Source organism: Haliotis cracherodii, unplaced genomic scaffold (assembly GCF_022045235.1).
Source record: "Haliotis cracherodii isolate W230 unplaced genomic scaffold, xgHalCrac1.p SCAF_8, whole genome shotgun sequence".
In the NCBI taxonomy this organism is placed as follows: Eukaryota; Metazoa; Mollusca; class Gastropoda; order Lepetellida; family Haliotidae; genus Haliotis; species Haliotis cracherodii.
In genome coordinates this window covers 14,835,387-14,856,393 of record NW_027266341.1, presented here as the reverse complement: position 1 = coordinate 14,856,393, position 21,007 = coordinate 14,835,387, and the positions used below count along the sequence as shown (strand labels likewise).

Genomic DNA, 21,007 nt, shown 5'->3' with positions numbered 1-21,007 from the left:
GTATGAAATTAAAGAAAATACACAGAGTTCTAAAGTTTCATCAAAGCCCTTGGATGGAGCCCTATATAAGGTTGAACACAGATTTAGGAAAGATAGCTACCAGCGATTTCGAAAAGAATCTGTATAAGCTCATGAATAACTCGGTATTTGGTAAAACTATGGAGAATCTACGGAAGCGTGTTGATGTTAAATAAGTCAGATCTAATGAGGAAGAAAGACTCAGGAAACTTATAGCCAGTCCGGCTTTTAACAGAAGCAAGATATTCGATAACGACTTAGCCGCGTTGCATATGCAAAAGAGTAATATAAAATTCAACAGACCGGTGTACGTCGGTATGAGTATTCTCGACTTGTCAAAACACTTAATGTATGACTTTTATTACAACGAACTTAAGAAGCAAAACGGCGATAGATGCGAGGTGTTATATACCGACACAGATTCTTTGTTGATGGAAATACAAACCGAGGATGTGTATAAAGATATGGCAGAAAAAATAGATATGTACGACACGAGCGATTACCCTAAAGATAATCCACTGCACAGCGTAGTAAATAAAAAGGTGTTAGGTAAGATGAAGGATGAATGTGCTGGGACCCCTATATCGGAGTATGTAGGATTAAGGCCTAAGATGTATTCTATAAAGAAGTCCGATAATGGAGAGATAAGAAAAGCCATGGGCGTTAAGAAGTATGTGGTAAAAAAGCATATCAAACACGAACAGTATAAAGAATCATTATTCAACGGTAGAACGTTCAAACACGAGATGAACTCTTTAAGAAGTTACAATCATAGGATATATGGATTAAGAATGAACAAGACATCATTATCCCCCATAGATACAAAGAGATGGATTGATAATGATGGTGTAACTACCTATGCTTATGGTTATGGTGGTAATACCGTACCGTCGGGAACTATGAACAAATCTTCTCGTACAAATGCCCTACCCGGTCCATCTTGAAGATAATAAAGAATAGGCTCTCCTTCTTTCATAACCAATCCACTAATGTTATACGTCTTAAGGGACCATATGGGATCGGTTGCGCGACGTAGGCCTCCTTCGAGTTCACCGGGCTGGTATAAATATCTTACCCTTACTGTATCCGGAAGTTTTCGTTCTTTGCCTCTCCTCGGTGCTGAAGATTCGGAAGTCACGGATTTCATTTTAATCGCATCGGATGGTTTCTTCCCTATTAATCTCGTTACTTCATTTTTCAGCACTGATACAACGGCTGATACAACAGCTGATAATCGTGTCACCCATTCAATAGCTCAGATTTCATTTTGATCTCATACTGATAGCCAAACAAACGTTCCGCTAATGTCCTGTTAAATCTTTCAACGATAGCTTGACTGCGGTGGGCCTCTCTTTCACCACGGACGATTTCGACATTGTCCTTTGTTAACAGTTTAGTTATCAATCCCATAAACTCGCGACCGGGATCTACTTGAAATAGCTTAGGCCATTTTAGTGGTCCGCGTTTATATATGCGACTCAGTGCATTAGCTACTTCTGTTGAATCTTTCGAGGTTAATGGCTCTGCCTCTTTGTATCGACTAGCCACATCCACTACTGTTAAAGCGTATTTATACGTTTTGCGTTTTACCTTATTGTGGGGAAGAAACAAGAGGTCAGCCTGATGAACTTCATTCGTTGTAGAAATATCAAACTTCTTCCTCGGTATATAACGCAGTGCTGGTAAATATATTTGCCACATCGCTTGTTTCTTTAACCAATCCTTGGCCACATCTTTAGATACCTTAGCCACGGTGGCTAATTTTTTTATTGCTCCTACACCTTTCCAATATCCTCGTGGGCTATAGTAAATTTTCTTCATTATTAATTAATATTGATGTTTCGTTTAATACAACTCATGACTATCGTTGAATCGTTGAATCATTTTGGCATAAAAAATGCCACCTGTAGTAGCAGTATAGGTATATAAATCCAGCTCCAGTGGGGTTGCGGCAGAACCCCTATTACCTATACTACTTCTTCTTAGGCAACACTGATACCATTCTATTACCACCTGCTTTTTGTGTAGTCAACTTTGACAGCCCAGGGCAGATAACAGAGACCGAAATTACAACTTCAAAGTAATTGTTAATGTGATACGAGTAGAGCTGTGGGGTATATAACTCCTTGGGTGTTGGTCCTCAGCACACTTGCTTGAATAAACCCTAAGGACCTCACAGCTCTCTTCTCTCTTGTTTCAAGGCAAGAAACATTTAAATATTCCTATTTTATGACTACACTTCTTATTTCATTGTTACAATTGTCTAGAAAATATTATAGTTAAGTTGAATCAGTACTGACATATTGTAACTCTCAATCTACCGTGTACAAGTTCTAAATGACTGTTCATTATATATCATTTACCGTTTAATACTCAGGCACTTTCCAGTGTTGTTTGAAGTGTTATGCGTCGTGGGCTCCTCCAGTTTATGTGTCATTAATATGCGGCACCAATAGTTCCCTCCTATATTTCGACATCCATGATTATTTTCCCCTTCTATGTCTAACATCATCTGTTCAAAATGCCAGATGCATATACAATTTGTATTTCCGTGCAGTAGCGTAGCGTACATGTAGCTTAGTCACAAAACGGTTCCTAGAGTTAACACAACTGTTTCAAGCAAGACTTATTTTATACGTAGGTCGGTTATTCCATATTTTCCGACAGTCCACCGATCAAAGGTTATATGAGCAGCTTTACCTTCCGTGTGCGCTTACAGAATAGGCTATAACAACGCATTCCATTTTCTTAGGTTTTATCCTCATTAAGTAAGTATTTGAATATATTTTAAGGAGTCCCGTCCCTCATATAGTTGCATACGCTACAACACAGCCTATACCACAATTTCATTACCGTAGTCATTTAAGCACTGTTATAGTCATCTTTTATACTTCATAACAACGTGCATTCAAACGCGCATCGTTTAAGTATATAATTACCGTATTCACTCCATTAGCTGTTATCGTCTAGCTCCGAATATATTTAGGAAATGCGCGCAGTCAACAGCAACACAGCCGCCGTGATTCATTACCGTAGTCACCAAAGTAATCACTACTAAAACTTATAATTACTCTAACTAAAACCGAGCTATATCTTCTACCGCGTACATTCGTATCTTTATTTGGATCAAGTATTTACTTTCCGTATTAGCCGAAATTATTATGTTGTGATAATTATTACTGAATCCACAAATATTAATGTTTATCGTCATTTCATAAGTAAATGTCATGTTCCTCATCTAAGCAGTTTGCGCAGTCTACCGTACATGCTCTATTAAAATATTACGACTACTCAATTTAGCTGTTAAGGAATGTTATTTAGTATTACCGTTATTATTCTAGTAAATACTGCGTCTATTGTATAATGTTACCGTACATACTCCAATATTAAATACATTGCCTTTATTATTATGCCTTTATTAGATGGACAATGTGTTGGCATATTATTATCATTATTATCATTGTACGTCACTATTATATATTAATTGATGTAACTTGAATGATATGACACACTTGCTTGAATAAACCCTAAGAACCTCACATCTCTCTTCTCTCTTGTTTCAAGGCTAGCTCCCAATAGCTAATTCCCCAAACCGAGGCCTGACAGTTATTGGGATCACCCAACAAGGCTGTCTTAGTACGTAAGTCCCATTTCATTCAAAGTTTTTTCATTTTTCATGTTTTTAATCGTAGAATAACTGTATTTTTTAAATGTTTTGGCTCAAACTTTCTAACAATCGCCACTAGCAAGAGGGATGGTGTAAATCCTGCTAGGGTACCACGAAGGAAGCAGAGGTACCGTAAGTCCACAGGGTCCCTAGTATGGTGGCCTAACTTTGGTTGATGGTGATTTCTAGTCCATTTTTACAATGTATCTTTTGTGATAGTCACATTTTTATAGTTACATAGTAGTTTTAAATCAACACCTGTGATATTCTAATGCTTTGACTGTCCTTTGTCGGAAGATTTTATAATCTATAATTAGTGAGTGAGTGAGTTGGGTTTAACGCCGCTTTTAACATTATTCCAGTTATATCACGGCGTTAATCTATAATTATGTATTATTACTCAACAATTTCATTTAGTCATGATATGGCTGAAATATTGCCGATGTGACTATAAATCTAAACTCACTCACTCAATATAGAAGTGTATTATATAAACTAGGCTAAACATAGCTTTTTCAATCATAAACGGCGTAGTCGCAGTCCTGTCGTGTGTATTTTATTTATCAATCGGTGGATCCTTTACAAATAGTACTTCTGCAATTCATTTCACATATACCCCGGTACTATTTGTGTAAGGAGGGTAATTCTGGTCAGTTAAAGGATTCAGATATCCGGAAACTCGTTTACCCGAACAATATGGAGAAAACGCAAGTGTCCGGAGAAGCGTGGTTCGACTGTATAGTTGTATCATTTACAGTTAGCTTCTCCCACATTACAACTAATAACAGAATGATAAGATTAAGTCACTCATTGACATATGTCACTGTTTGCATAAAGGCGCAGTTAGTGATCGGATTTGTTCTAAAATGGCGTCCATCTTGATTTATTGACTAATTGAGGGTTAATGTATGGTTTCAATAGATTCCTTGTATCTGAAGACATATAGAGAAATGTTTTTTTGTGGTCCGATCATGTTAAGTTCCAAAGAAATGACAAAAATAAATGTTTTAGCGGCGGTTATGAATGTATAATACTTGTGGGTTTACCGTTGAATATGCAGCCGGGTAAACGCCATAAATCAATTTAGAACACATCAATACATCAATACATCTCTGCATGGTCTAGACCCTGTCTCTCAATATCATTAGGGGGCACGGGTGGCCCAGTCGTCTAAGGCGCAGCGATTCGCTGTGCAAAGTTGCGTCCCTTGGGCACGCCAGAAACCTACGATTGTGGGTTCGAATCCCCGTTCACCGCGATTATGTTTCTAGGTTTGTCAGCACCATACCCGTGCACGAGGGTTTCACCGAAATGGTAAACGTCTGAGACCTGCATCACTTCGAGCTTTCCGCCCTCACTCAGCTGACACGACGTGATATAACTGGAATAGTGTTGAAAGCGGCGTTAAACCAATCTCACTCACTCACTCACTCAATGTCATTAATAGGTACATGCATCTGATATGTCAGAACAAAGTAATCCAAGTAGCTGGTCATTAAAAGCCTCAATGCCCCCACAATCTCCACTATGACGCCCTGTCCACGTCACGGCGTTGCACTTGTGTAATGAACGATTAACTCGGTACTGGGGTTTGATACCAGGTTACAATGTACATAAATAATAAATAAAGCGACAAAACCCTATCAATATCCAATGGAAATCTCTGTATAAAGCAGAGTCGATTGTACGATTCCGACAATATCATGAGCCTGTGTTTATGAATCACTATCAAATTGTAATGATACCAGTAATATGACAATCGATAATTACTGAAGTATGTCCAATATATTTCAAACGGCATTTGCATCCCGTGAAGATTCGGTAGAATAGGTCTTCAGCAACCCATGCTGGCCGTAAAAGACGACTATGATTGTCGTAAGAGGCGGCTAACGGGATCGTGTGGTCAGGTTCGCTGACATGGTTGATGCATGCACACACAAGCGTTGCTATATAAGTGCAAGAATCTTCAGCCGACGTTCAACTCACCCATTTTACCCCATTCCGATTGTATTTTGCTTCAAAGTTTAAAATGATAAGCATCTGATTCTGTAACCTTTGACCTACCGGACTAACCTCAAGGCCGTAGTTATTTTTTTATGACAGGTGGGGAACATATATTTCATAATCAAATTAAAATGTTTTTTAACACACACACACACACACACACACACACACACACACACACACACACACACACACACACACACACACACACCTTTACTCTATATAACTCCCGTCAATAGAATACAGTCTGACTGCGTGGCAAAAATACATTTTCCCCCCTCACATGATTATGGTTAACACGAAATGTATACCGGAATGACATATTGACGTATTGATATCTTCGACATGTGACCTATGGCGTCACGTTTCATCAGTAGTGTTCCGACTGCATTGTGTGTTTCTTCACTACGATTGAGGAAGGAGTGACAATTGAGTTGGTGTCGTTGTTCTCGACCGACATCTGAACCTGAGGGTAACAACAGGCGCTATCTTGCTATGACCGTGCGTGTGACGAGGCCAGGGGACTGAACTACCAAAGTTTAGATCTCCGGGAGGTTTGTTTGACCAACAACGGAACATTCAACATTCATGCTACCCGTATAACCGAACCCAACTCCAGACTTCAAACCCCGCTATAAATCACGCGACATGGGATGACCGGGCCTTGAGTAACCGCATTGCCGGGTATCGAGAGACGATTTATTGATCAACTGGGATAACCCACTCATATCACCGTGTGTATAACAGGATACGAAGGCATTTTAGAAGGAACAGTTTATCTGAGTGAGTTGGGTTTAACGCCGCTTTTAACAGTATTCCAGTTTCATCATGGTATGTCAGCTTAATGTGTAAGGAAAACCCGAAGTGGTGCAGGTCTTTGACGTTTACCACTTCGGTGAAACCCACGAGCACGGGTATGGTGCTGACAAACCTAGAAACATGATCGGGGCGAACCGGGATTCGAACCCACAATCATAGGTTTCTGGCGTGTTCAAGGGACGCAACTTTGCACAGCGAATTGTGGCGCCACCCGTGCCCTCACAGTTTATCTAAAGTTATTCGTTTCAGCTACGGGAAGTTGTTCAAAGCGTGTGAATTCCTTTCCACACATGTACAATGATTACATGCGTTAAACTAATTAAGTCAGAACTATTACCGTGTTTATGTACAGTAAACTACGGTCAAAGCGAACTCAAAGGGACTACTAATTTTAGTTCGTTATTACTGTAGCTCGTTATGAGGATATATTATATATAGCATAAGTACAGCAAATGGACGGAACCAAAACACATTTCGTTATATCCGTCAGCTTGTTATAAGCGTGTTCGTTATAAACGTAGTTTACTGTATCTCATTATTGCAGTAGCATTGCTAGTTGCATGATAAAGTGAATGGTGGATGAGAGAGTATTCCCGCAATATCACTGCAAGGGATACCAGAAATAGAATTCACACATTCTGCACATGTTGGGATTACAACCCGTGAAGAGAGAAGGCTTTAACCACCAAGAAGTTAATAATCGGATGCCTTAACTGATTTCGATCGATGTTGTTGGAAATATGTTAGAACAAATAGCCAATGGTTTATCCAGGACATATTATGGTCCCGAAAAGGAAAGTTGTAAACTAAGCAGAAATCATTAATGGTTTAAGGTGAAGTTATATTCCAAAACACATGGTCAACTTGTCAAATATCTTAAACTAATATTTGGTAAAGATTTTGCTAATCGAATTTGCACAACAGCTAGCCATCAAAGGAATAGCGTTCTCCTCCACTGGGGGTTAAATTATCGCATGGGTTCAATGTGTGATCACCAGTCGTCGTTGCTCTTTCGGTGATATGGAGGGAATATGTCTTAAACGCTATGTATTCTGAGGCAGAAATGAGAAGGTTCGCACCACCCTAGTTAACTAGTGAACATAAACACGTGATAAAACTTGAACAGCTTAATCGGTCGGGTGTTTCACTCGGCCTTGCTTGTCTTATAGTCATTACAGGGGCGGTCGGGTAGCCTAGTGGTTAAAGCGTTCGCTCGTCACGCCGAAGACCCGGGTTCGATTCCCGACATGGGTGCAAGGTTTGAAGCCCATTTCTGGTGTCCCCCGCCGTGATATTGCTGGAATATTGCTAACAGAGGCGTAAAACCATACTCACTCACTCATAGTCATTACAGGCATGCGCACTCTCAACTTGTGAAACTGTCATATATTTGTTTCAGATTACGGCGCCAAGTATTGAAACAAGTGATCATATGACCACTGGGCTCCAGACAACTGTTCACGGATTGGTGATGGGTTTTATATTTCAACGGAGATACTTCTACTCCAGTGTCGTGTTATTGTGCATATCCGTGTACCTTTATATCAGTGCATGGGCCATGTCAAATCGGTCGACATTGAAACAAAACAACCTTTGCAAAGTCACCGTAAATTATGGGGTGGTAAATGGTCGAACGAACATCGTCGCTCGTCCTAAGGGAAACCTTTCTTCACATGGAATTCATGAGGGTCACCTATCCAACGCAACACTCACGCGGAAACGTACGTCAGACACGTTGCCTACCGTGACATCAGCACGTCGTTCTTCCTCGACAGCAGCAGTAACGTCACCAACAAGAACAACCACGCCAGTATTCCCTCCTACCTTAGTACGAGGTAAAGACTTATCTCCCGTTATATCGGAATTCTTTGAACTGAAGTCTAATGAGACAAAAGACCATTTTGTTAATCTTCACAGGTTCCAGTTTTCCCTAAACTCAAATGCTTGTAGATCTGGTTCCACTTTCTTGGTTATTATCATTCATTCCGCTCCTGGCAATACCAAAAAGAGGAATCTGATACGAGAAACCTTTGGATCGATTGGATGTTACAGAGACAGACATAAAACCGTTGTATTCATGTTAGCAGCGGTGAAGCAACAACGAGAACGGGATGCTTTGCGATACGAGTCCCAAATGTATGGCGATATTGTGCAGGGGAATTTCCCAGACTCCTACAAGAATCTTGTGAGAAAACACATCATGGCAATGCACTGGTTCAAGTACAACTGCAACGCGAAACATATATTGAAGTTGGATGACGACACGTTTGTGAACCCATACAGAATTATTGACCACATTCTGAGCACTAAACCTGAAGGGCTCACCATTGGATGCAAATTGTTACGAGGACAACGTCCTAGCAGAAACAAAACGTCAAAATGGCACACCCCAGAATCGGAGTATCCCTTTTCTGTTCTGCCCCCATTTTGTTTAGGCTTCGCCTACCTGACAACTCCAGAAAGCTGGGCTGCCATGTACAAGGTTTCTAAAACCAACAGACTAATGAGCATGGATGACGTGTATGTGAGTGTTGTGTTGGCCATGAAAGCCGGGGTACAAAAAACAGACTTCAGCGACATTTTGGTGCAGTGTCCAAGGAATAAGACATTTGATTATAAGGAACTTAACCGAAAAGCAATTGTCATTGACCGGACAGCTCATTGTGGTCCAATTCCCTTTAGACACTGGAAACAAATACAGTATGATAATGAAAACTGATGATTGATATTTTCCAACAGAATAATCTCAAACAAATGTATTTTCGACCTCGTGTATCAGGCGATGTCATTGAGGTAATAGACGCACCTATAGAACCACTCCCGATTCCTTACACTCAATTAATGTTTAAATTCAAGGGATCGTTATTGTCCGCTAATTATCTGTTTAAAATAATAAAATGTTTTGTCATATTATGTCCAGATTACCATCTTGTTTATCTATCCTGCTGTTATTTTAGCTATCTCTTGAATAAGATGGAGATTTGTAATGTCGCAAGGAATGCATAAAATAAACTTTGTGAATGTACCTTCTCCAAGATAAGAATCAAGTAAGAGTATTCGAAACAATTTTGATCGCATTTGGGAAAGGTGTCCACTCAAATTTGAAGCTGAAAGCTTAGCGGAACATGGCTGTATGAACACCGTTGCAATAATACATAATACAAGAAACATAAAAGACGCCCTGGTGGCCAAGCATGAGTGAGAGGTACGGATTTAGTGCTTTTTGTTAAATGATGACGGATCAGCGAGATGAAAACCCAAGTGGTACAGATTGTGACTGCTTACGACTGTGGTGCAACTAACAAATATTGGTGCCATGCAGATCAAAGGATCATAATCGGGGCTAATCGGGGATTTGAACCCAGATATCAGCGGATCCTCGGACACGGGTAAGGATTCAACTATGCAGAGCTAATAGCGACGCCTCACGCCACTGCACCAGATTAAGGGACCGCGCCCTTGTCTTTTTATTGCTTATGTGTATTATTTTAGGCTGTGACTAAGAAATCACTTGGACCTTTGTTATAATTGCAGAGCAAACCAAACCATACCACTCAGTTGATTTTATCTTATGTTTTATCTTATATTTAAACTCGCCAAAACATCATTTAAGAAATAAATATTGATATTTGGTGGTTATATTGGATTTATGCAAATGATTGAGTATTCCACGTGCATCCTTGGGTCTGTTTACCCCAATGTAGAAGTTCAAATCACTCAAATATGTCATCAGAGACCAACAGTGTATTGATATTCTATGTCTAGCCATCAAACTCTTGGCGGCCAGGGGACCCTGGTGACGGAGTTTCTATCTAAAAGTGTTAACCATTGATACTTCAGCAAGTTAGTGTGCCAAGTTATATGCATATAAGTCCTAGCAGTCTGTTGTAGAGTTAAAAGATTCAACAGTGTAAACGCACATTTCGGAAACGTGTCGGCCATCTTGAAATTGGCGGCCATCTTGAATGTTTGAATATTTGTCAATAAGTCGAAAACGTTCAGTAGTTGTGAATTTCTTTTTAGAAACATAATACGGATATTTCGCAATACAACACATGCTTCTTTTCATAAAAACATTGAACCTCATCTGAAATATGGAAGATATATTGATAATTGATGGCCATATTGGATTATGCAAAATAGACATATTTCCCAAACTGGGATTGCTTGTTGTTTTCGGGACCTTGTAGAAATGCATTGTAGTGAAATACATTCTGTTGCAATTTGTTCCAAGTGAAACCTTATTTTTTCTGGACTATGTGGGCTTTCCTCACACATTCTGCCGACACGCCGTGATTTTACTGGAATACTGTTCATAGCGGCGTTAAACGCAACACACTTACTCACTAAACTGTAAAACTGTTCAAAGCGACTTTACACCCAACTCACTCACCCAATAAACTGCAAAACTTTTCAAAGCCCACTCGCCAACTCACTGTTCCTTGTGGCTACCGATAATGTCCACCACTGAAACGTCTAATCACTGCTAGTTCTAGGCATGATTAGCTGTCTCGACCACTGGTCATATTGTGCGCTTGATACAGAGAATCAGTGATCAGGATTTTTTCTACTTGAACACTCTGAGGTAGATGCCTGCCGAAATGGAACTTTAAAAAGCCCGTGTCTGTTGTAAGACGCTACTATTGACTGGTGGCAAGGACTGCTGTGTTGTCCCCGTGCTGTCTCCAAGCACTTCGATTTTGGGTCGAGGACAACATCGAATAAAAATGTGGGGTCGTGCAATTTCGTAAGAGTGGGTGTGGTTTTACGCCGCTTTAAGATATATCATATAAATATATCATATTGCGGCAATGGTAAAATGATTTTACAAATGTAGGTGTAAGAGTGAATGAGTTGGGATAAACGCTGCTATGCATACAGACACTTTGGGTAGTATAACTGCTTTGAGGTAATATTGATAGATATTAGTTCAAAGTTACTACATTATGCAGTTCTAAATTGTCATTTTTGAGTAACTTATGTAGAACTTCAAATGAGTAGAAATAGTATATTTTTATTCTATTCTCTTCAAGCTCATGTTTCGTTAGATGAAGCCCCATTTTCAAGAAATATTCTTGTCGCTAGAAGTAGATTCATATATTGAAAACGCTTATCCACATTTTCAGTGTTAATAGAGTTAACCTGATCAGCTGTCGCATAAATCTTCACACAGTTGTAGCAGGTTAACGCTTCTGTAAATACTTGGTACATTCCCGCTACAGCCTTTGTCGAGCCCTCGCTAAGCATACTGACAGACTGGGTGGAGTTTAACGCCGCTTTGTCAGGCATGACATGCACATGAATGCATGCTATGTTGACTGCGATTACGGTCAACAATTACGAATGAACCGGTCTCGAGTGTCTATTTTGCTAAACTACGAACTTAAAATAAGAGGGCAAGGGGTATATGATTAGCTCTTGACTTTCATTTATGTTTTCATTCAATAGAGTAAGTAAGTTTCGAGTATGGAAGTAAGTAAGTTAAACTTTATTTACCGTTTTGTAGGCCATTGGCCCATGTACGCAGTTGTAACAATATAACAATAATAATTATATAATTAAGCGGTAGATGACACAATATACTTACTATCAAGAGCATATTTACATTTCAGAGCTTCTTTAACGCACATTTGTTAAGGATTGGCACATCATTAGAACTCAGGAATTTATTAAATTTACAAATGTTTGATGAAGTATGCCACTTCGGTATGTAATTATGAAATGGAGTTCATCTTCAATGCTATCAGTATTACACATCCTACAAATTCGGTTGACAGTTAGAGCTTCTTTACATCTGACATTACAACGCAACGGCAGTTCATGCAGTCTCAACAAGCATGCATATATTCAATAGAAAATGTTTTTGAAGTCAATTTCGAGAATGATCAAATAGTATCTTTTAACAGTTCTTGGAAACAAGTGTCAATGTAAAACAACAGTGAAAATTATTTAGTAACCAAAAGACTAATCAAATATATTCAAATATTTATTCATATAGAGAAAACTACCGACATCATTCTATAAAGTAATACTTTAACAGCAAGTCCATGTTCATGGCTGCCGATTCTATACAACAAGTGACTATCACATAAACATATTTATGAAATATATCAATATTACTGTTGCAAAATATATAATTAATAAATACTTTTATATCTAGTTGAAGGCACTATTTGAAAACCCCAGTGCTTATCATGCAACCATAAATAACAAAAAGAGTAACATTCTATGACATTTCAAACCCAGCGAGAATATCAGGGTAGAAGTGCTAGGTCCCAAGTAATGGTCGTCAGAAAGGGGATTGGATGGTTACAGTGTGGGAATTGGTTGAGTATCTGCTATCATACACTGACGGCACGAGTAGTTGTTCACGTCTCCCACTGGTTTATCTGGCCCAAACGTTGTTAATTACAGGCCGCCATGATTAAGCTGCAAAAATATTTTCTGCAACCAAAAACAACTTCCACTCACTAACGCATTATACATAAGGCGAAATGTTACTTTTCATGCACGATTTTTTGATTGATTTGTTTGTTGTTTAACGCCGCACATAGTAATATTCCAGCTGTATGACGGTGGTCTTTAAATAATCGATGTCATGCATCAACCACGTCAGCGAGCTTGACCACCCAATCCCTTTAATCGCCTCTTGGGACAATCACAATCGCCTTTTACGGAAAGCATTGGTTGCTGAAGACCTATTCCAACCCGGATCTTCACGGGTCAAAGGTTGATTTGGCTTTCATTTCTAATTATACCAAACAAGAAATGTGTTGTCGATGTTCAAACAATCCACCACTGGTTCTGGTGGACTCCTTCAATATGACGTGACAGGCAAAACATTTACTTTCTAGTGGAAATTATTTAAAACGGGGGAAAAAGTCATTTTGCTTCATAAGAGGTGTGAATGTTTTGTTATTGCAAACACAACAAATAATTTGATCAAATGTCTGATCAATGCTTTATCATAACAAATTCAATGACAAATTCCATACCTGGTAACAGGTGACAGAACGACAAGCCGTTAAAGAGAGGTGGTCTAACAACTTTGTCAACAAAGTCAATGTCGGATGCGGATCGCTGAAATGTTCTCCCGGACGCATGTAGACCCTTGCAGGACCATCAACCTCGGATGCTGTCTACACCAGGCTAGGTGTGCCTGACGATGACGTGGCAGCAAAATAGGGCGTATCGCTCGGTGTCTGGACCAACCAGTTGCCTATGGTTCTGCCACTAATTGGTATATCCAGGAATTGTCCGAGCTGTTCATGTGTATGTCTGGTATCGATTTCGTAGATGCACCAATCGAATACGGTTGTCTTGTTGACGTGATGTCATACGTGAACGACCGGCCCGTAGTAAGTCATGAGTTGTTGTCCTGCTGTAGAAAACATCTACCAAAATGGCAATATTGTGTTTCGAGAACATTCAAACGTCTAGTGACCTCGTTTTGCGCAATTCCTGTTTGCAGCATGTCCACGGCGCGCAGACGCTGATTTTCAGCAAGCTGTGGCATTGCGTTAGCGTTATTTACGTGAATAGAGGATAACGACTTGAAAGTCGTGGTGATGTCTTCATTAATACGTACTGAAAAAGATGCATATTTAATTTCAGAATATTTTTTTCTTAATTGAAGCACGATTATTTTTTTCCGTTAGTACGTACCGTATTTCCACTATTAGACGCCCGGGCTTCTATTTATTTCGGACAAGCCTTTGACCCGGCGTCTATTAGAGGCCCTGCTTCTATTTTTTGCACTGAACAATTGACCCGGCTTTTATTAGAGGCCGGCGTCTATTAGAGGCCCGGCATCTTACAGAAAACTTTCTTCGATTTTATGGCCTTTTATATAGTTATTACTGAGCACACGCATGACCGGCTTCTTTTTTCTGGTGAAATGAACTGGGTGTCAAGAGTTATATCCCTTTTGTATGACAATGGTTTTGGTTATGTTTGTGTGGGTAGAAACAGGAAGTAGATTATAGTATATCGTTTATTACAGCATTTGTTCCACGATTGAAATACAGTAAACTACGGTTATAACTAACTCAAAGAGACCACTAAATTTAGTTCGTTATAACCGTAGTTTGTTGTCTGCACATTTACAGCATATATACAGCAAATGTACGGGACCTAAAACGGTTCATAACATCCGTCAGTTCATTATTAGCGTGTTCGTTATAAACGTAGTTCATTGTATAACTATGATCACAATTGGCATCTTTCGCTATCAAGTGGTCCCAAGTTTGGTATTTACACCTACTATAAGGATATATTTTATATAAAATATTTAATAACTGATATTCTCAACAATAGTGAGTGAGTGAATATGGTTTTACGCCGCTTTTAGCAATATTCCAGCAATATCACGGCGGGAGACACCAGAAATGGGCTTCACACATTGTACCCATGTCGGAAATAGAACTCGGGGCTTCGGCGTAACGAGTGAACACTTTAACCACAAGGCAATCCGACGGCCCCTCTCAGCAATAGCTTCGTTAGTTGAGTTCACACTTTTTCTGTGAGGCAAATTGCGATCTTCGTCAACGATATATCCGTTAAATATTTTACGAATCCAGAGCTAGTTAAATACAATTTAATTATGTCGTCTAAGCTGGAATCTGTAAACTGACACATAGTACGCTTCATAAACTGAGGAGCAAACGAAACTATAGATGTTGTAGAGATCGGTAGTGCTGACACCTGGTAGCGGTCTGTTCAGCGGCAGAGTTGATAGGACAGCGTACACCCTCGACAGGAAGCGCGTAGCCAGAAGCCAGATTATTGATTTGGTGTGGTCCAGACGACAGCGGGGAAGTGCTTGACTCTCCGCCCAACAGAATGAGGTTCGGCCATCATCTACAACACTTTAAAAACGGATAATTCATTGAAATAGCGATAGTACTTGAACGTAGCGAGAAATACAGAAGATATACAATTGCAACAGCAGAGTAATGTAACGTAATGTAACAACCAATTGCCATCATATGAGAGAACCCAATTCCGAGTGCAGGTCTTGTCTCTATAGAAAAGTAATTAATGCAATATTGTCGCAGGAATGAGTAGTAATGGATAGGAATAAACATTCTTCCGCAACATGCCTATGTGCATATAAGTATCATGATGACATGAGTCGAATTTGTGAACTACTCGGGGGCACGGGTGGCCCAGTCGTCTAAGGCGCAGCAATTCGCTGTGCAGAGTTGCGTCCCTTGGGCACGCCAGAAACCTATGATTGTGGGTTCGAATCCCGGTTCGCCCCTATGTTTCTAGGTTTGTCAGCACCATACCCGTGCTCGTGGGTTTCACCGAAGTGGTAAACGTCTTAGACCTTCATCACTTCGGGCTTTCCTCCCACATTAAGCTGTCACGCCTTCTTGATATGACTAGAAAACCTAACTCACTCACTCGTGAACTACTCATGACAGATTCACTAGTGAAACAACGGGTATTCTGCATTGTGACGTTCTTGAATCATTTGTAAAGCTTTCTTTACTTCCAAAACTGTGAGTAAAGATGGACTCAATCGTTGATTAACTGTTGAATGCCCAAATACATTTCATCAATTTTCTGTCTAATTTGAGTTAGGAACGTGAGGCGATCTAACAAGATTTTCAATGTAAAAAAAATATATCTGTCCACATCTTGTATATGTTCAGTGACAAGTTTAATATCGTTATGGTTTGTTTCAACACCCACGAGAGCGGATGAAATGCGTTCATTTGTTTTAGCCATAAATGGCGACATCTGACGAACTTGCACTTGAACAGTACGAGAAGTATGAGCAGCATGCAACGAAAATTGTTCAACATACTGCGCCAGTCGTCCAACATCCTCGACAGTAGCAGTACCAAACAGCGAACGTCTTATTGAACCAATATCGCTCGTTTCGTGCGGGAATCCTGGTGGAAAATGTTAAAATGGGGAATTATCATTTTAATGTCTTTATGGACATAAGTCCAACACGCGAGCAACTCTCGTTCGGCCTGCTATATATATCCATCTATCGTCGAAACGGTATAACAAGCCAAAGTATGGATTGCACAAAAGTCTCAATATTTTGATCTATTGCCCATTCCATCTAAATCAGACAATTAATATTGAAAGATATGAATCCATTTGTTTTGAGAAATGTCGATTCGATACATATGTACAAAGACAACTCCCAATTGAAGTTGAAGTTCCGTATGCATGGAATTAACCCGATTCTGGATGCTAATAAGCGTGATGAGGGTGAATAAGACCCATACTGGTCGGAGGAGGCCTCTGGATTGAAATTATCTTAGTGAATCTTGTAGTATTTCTCTCCGTTGACTATTTTATGCGCTCGGATTCGTTTTACTATGAAAACGTCGTCCTCCTGTAAATCAAAGTCGGGATTCTGTGCCTGCGTGGGGGTTAATTTCTTTGTCATATCCGTCTCTGTATCAGGTTCATAAAGTTGAGATGAAGCAATTTGATTGTCCGGAGCAATAAATGGGAGTGGATTAGTTGGTCTATCTTTTGGGTTGACAAACTTTTTTAGCCTAACCTTAAACACTGCCTTTATGCTATCGAATTATCTTTATGGGGTATGATATTACACGAAGAGGGTAACGAATTGTACTGAAATCATACAACTCTGTTGGTTTATCTAGTGCAGTCAAGATCGGTATCTTGTCGTCGTCGTCAGCCGACTTGGCGGGATTCCGCATTTCTTAGGTTTTTATCATCATAAAGTAAGCAATTGAATATATTGTAAATAGCACCGTCCCACATACAGTTGTATACGGTACAACACAGCCTATACGACAGTTTCATTTCCGTAGTCATTTAAAAAGTTATAGTCATCCTTTATACTTCATTACAATGCGCACTCACTCACTCACTTATTACAATGCGCATTCAAACGAGCACCGTTTTAATATACATTTACCGTAATTTTCTACTCACTCCATTAGCTTTTATCGTCAAGCTCCGAATATCTTCAGTCAATAGCAACAAAGCCGCCGTGATTCATTACCGTAGTCACCAAAATAATCACTACTAAATCTAATAATTACACAAACTAAAACCGAGCTACACTTCAAAAAAAAAGAAACGCATAGTTTTGAGATTTCCAATTAGATTTTTTTCCCCCAGCAATCGTCATAAAGACAATTCTTATGTTTGATTCCCGTTAATCGTGTCATGTTTGTTGTGCATTGCGCGTTAACACATTTCAAATGTTTTTCGTAAACTTTATCAGCAAAAATGCAAAGGATGCACGGAAATTGCTTTCAGAAAAAGTTTTAAGCATAATGCACGTGCAAAATGTTGGAAACAAGAGTAGAGACACAGACTATAAAAGACCTACAAAATTCATCAGTTCATGACGAACTGACGTGAACGGAGATCGAAAATGGCCAAGATTAACTGCATTAACTGCAAACGACGCGTTTGGATCAGCGATGAGTTACGTGTTCTTCTTCGACGACGGGATGGAAAACAACGTGTAAACCAACGTCGACATGAACGTTTTGCGCCGAACTGCGCTCGACAGGTGGACCGATTTTGTGGAGCGAGTATCATGGTGTGGTGAGCCATATCCTACACAGGTAGATCACAGTTAGTGGTTGTCCAGGGCCAAATTAGACCAAATTCTGCGTCCTCACCTCCTCACAAATTTGGACCGCCAGAGGGAGCTGTTCCAACATGACAATGCGAGGGCTTATCCCCTAAACTAAACACTTCAAAATTCGCGGATGACGGAGCCCTATGGATCCGCACTAAAAGCATTAAAATGGCAGAAAACTTAATCCAAAAATCTGTAAATAAAATACAACAATGGGCAGACAAATGGGGCTTCTCCCTTAACTCAGATAAAACAACAGGAGTAGTATTCAAACATAAAAACATGAAACCTGCCTACCCAATCCTCCAGCTAAACAACCAAACAATCAAATTCCAAAAACAAACCAAATTCTTAGGACTTATTTTTGATCAACACCTCACCTGGGAGGCTCACGTCCAAAACCTAAAAACTAGATGCAGCAAAGACCTTAACACATTGGGGGGTCTCACCGGCTCTAACTGGGGAGCCTCCAAAGATACCCTCCTCTCACTATATACAACACCAATTAGATCAAAACTAGACTACGGCTGTGCCATATACAATACCCTTAACAACTCTCTATCTAAAAAACTTGACTCAATACAATATCAGGCTCTCAAACATGGCACCTCCTACACCTCACTTCAGGCCCTTACAGGAGAAATGCCACTAAATCTACGCAGGGAACATCTAAGCCTTAATTTCTGGGCCGCGTCCCAAACAAACCCTCTCATCCAAAACCTAATTAACCAAAAAATTAGCCCAAGAAACCAAGCTCTAGCTCGCAAACACCCCTTACTCACCCCAATATCCCAAAGAATAACAAACTACCTCAATGAACACCAAACTCAAAATCTTAAACAAAACTGCAAAAAATCAAATATCTTCACCCCTAAACTCAAAATACCCAAAATAGACACAACGCTAGCTAACCAAATAAATAAACAAACCGACCCAAACATAGCTAAAACCACCACACTTGCATACATACACGAAAATTGGCCAAATTGGTGTCACATATACACTGACGGATTTTCAGACCCGATCTCCAATCACACAGGCTTCGGAGTCCATACCACACAACCAGTTATATCCACACAATCTTACCGACTCCCTAACAACCAATCTATATTCACGGCAGAACTTATGGGCATGGCCTCAGCCCTGCATAACCAACAATCTAAAAACAAAAACAAAAATCCTAATTCTCACTGACTCCCTTAGTGGACTACAAGCCCTCCAAAAGAAAAATACCAAAAAACGACCTAAATTAATAAACCAACCAAAAACTCCAACGACCTAACAAAAGCAGGCAAGCAAATAACCTTCTTGTGGATCCCCGCCCACGTAGGAATTTACGGCAATGAAAGCGCCGATAAAGCAGCTAAATTATCTCTCAAAATACCAGAAATAAGCCTAAACCTACCCATCTCAAAATCAGAAATTAAAGTGTAAACAAACAAAAAATAACCAAAAAATGGCATAATCAATATCAAAACACAAATAGCCAAATCAAAAAAGTGCTCAGAAAACCACTAGCCAAACCTAAAATCCTACACCCCTCTAAAAAAATTGACAGATTAATTACAAAACTCCAAACAGGACACACGAACCTAAATAACCACCTAAAAAAACTTAAAAGACACACTACAGGCAACTGCCCCCATTGCAAACAACCCGAAACAACGGAACACGCACTCATCCACTGCACCCACTATCAAACACACAGAACCACACTACAAACCACCCTCAATCTAAATAAGGTTCCTACTCTACATGAAATACTAAACCCTCAAAATAAACTAGAAAACTTCAAGGCCCTAGACGTATTCCTAATCGAAACAGACCTAATTAAGCGCATATAAAAACTAATTAATCTACCAATCCAAAATCCAATAAACATACAAACACCCACCTCACCCAGCTCCCTTAGTTCCCTCCTCCACCCACCTCGGCATTTATTCCAAATTTAAAAATTTCAAAAAATCAATATAAGCAACCCCTAAAAGCCCCCTCTTGGGTTGCACACACCACTTTCACCCTTCTCGGAATACACTAAATGGTCTGGCCAGGCCCGTGTGCGAAATACGCTGCAGTCGGAAAGCGCACGTTAAATCTTCTATATCAGTCAGTCAGGGACAGATGGCCCTTGTTGCGGATTTTGAACATACTTCTTCTAACAATAAACATATTTGAGGTATTGAGACGGTTTGTTCTCACTTTGCCGGCAGACTGGGGGATTTTAAACAAACGGTTCGGGCATTTCAAAGCTATAGTCTGTTCCAGGATGAATGGTGTGATCAAGCCAAGCCTTGGCAATAAGGAGTATTATTTATTTCATCATAAATTGATATCCATTTTTATAATAAATTACACTATTTTATAAATACTGTCTCACCCAGTAAGTGTCTTTGCAAAGTGGCAAATGCAGTGGTCGACGCTTTATCTATTCCTAATTCTCACGGTGGGCAGAGTTTAGTGTACGAGCGTACAATGGGCACAAGTTGCGTTACAGGTAGAGTATGTCAAGACAATTAAACTCTCTATGCATGCCTCATTATTCACAGGAGTCTGGAACTAACTATAGGCTTAATCACTAGTGTTGCAGGGATTATCTCGGTCTGATGGGGTTTTGTTATGAGAAAAATACCAGCCGGCAAAAGGAGAACAGAACACCCCATTGAGATAGCCAGCATGAAGAATCTGGGTTTACTATGCTTGGCTGGGTTTTAAAGAATACCCTCTGTTCAAGTTTAAAGGGAATAGTTGCATGATAGGGGGTTTGCGTTTGTGTAAGATCTTCAACGAAAAACAACAAACTCATCTGTAAGTCTAGGCATGCGCTCTTACTGTTCTTCAAACAACAATTAAGATTCCATGAGAAAGTAATATGCATGTATTAAACATTGCGTGACCAGTCGTTGTAC

The 21,007-nt window shown here is 39.8% G+C and overlaps 1 protein-coding gene and 1 pseudogene across 1 annotated transcript; one reads left to right on the top strand and one right to left on the bottom strand.

The window, feature by feature from the left end:
* Positions 1-16,776, bottom strand: part of LOC139450817 (uncharacterized) — a 456,581-nt pseudogene extending 439,805 nt beyond the window's left edge.
* On the top strand, positions 7,980-9,227 carry LOC139449384 (beta-1,3-galactosyltransferase 1-like). The gene has a single exon (XM_071230748.1). The coding sequence runs from the start codon at positions 7,980-7,982 to the stop codon at positions 9,225-9,227; it is 1,248 nt and encodes a 415-aa protein (XP_071086849.1).
* Positions 16,777-21,007: the final 4,231 nt, after the last annotated feature.

Excerpts from the sequence above, each read along its gene's own strand:
- LOC139449384 (XM_071230748.1), top strand. The coding sequence starts at position 7,980 with ATGGGTTTTATATTTCAACGGAGATACTTCTACTCCAGTGTCGTGTTA.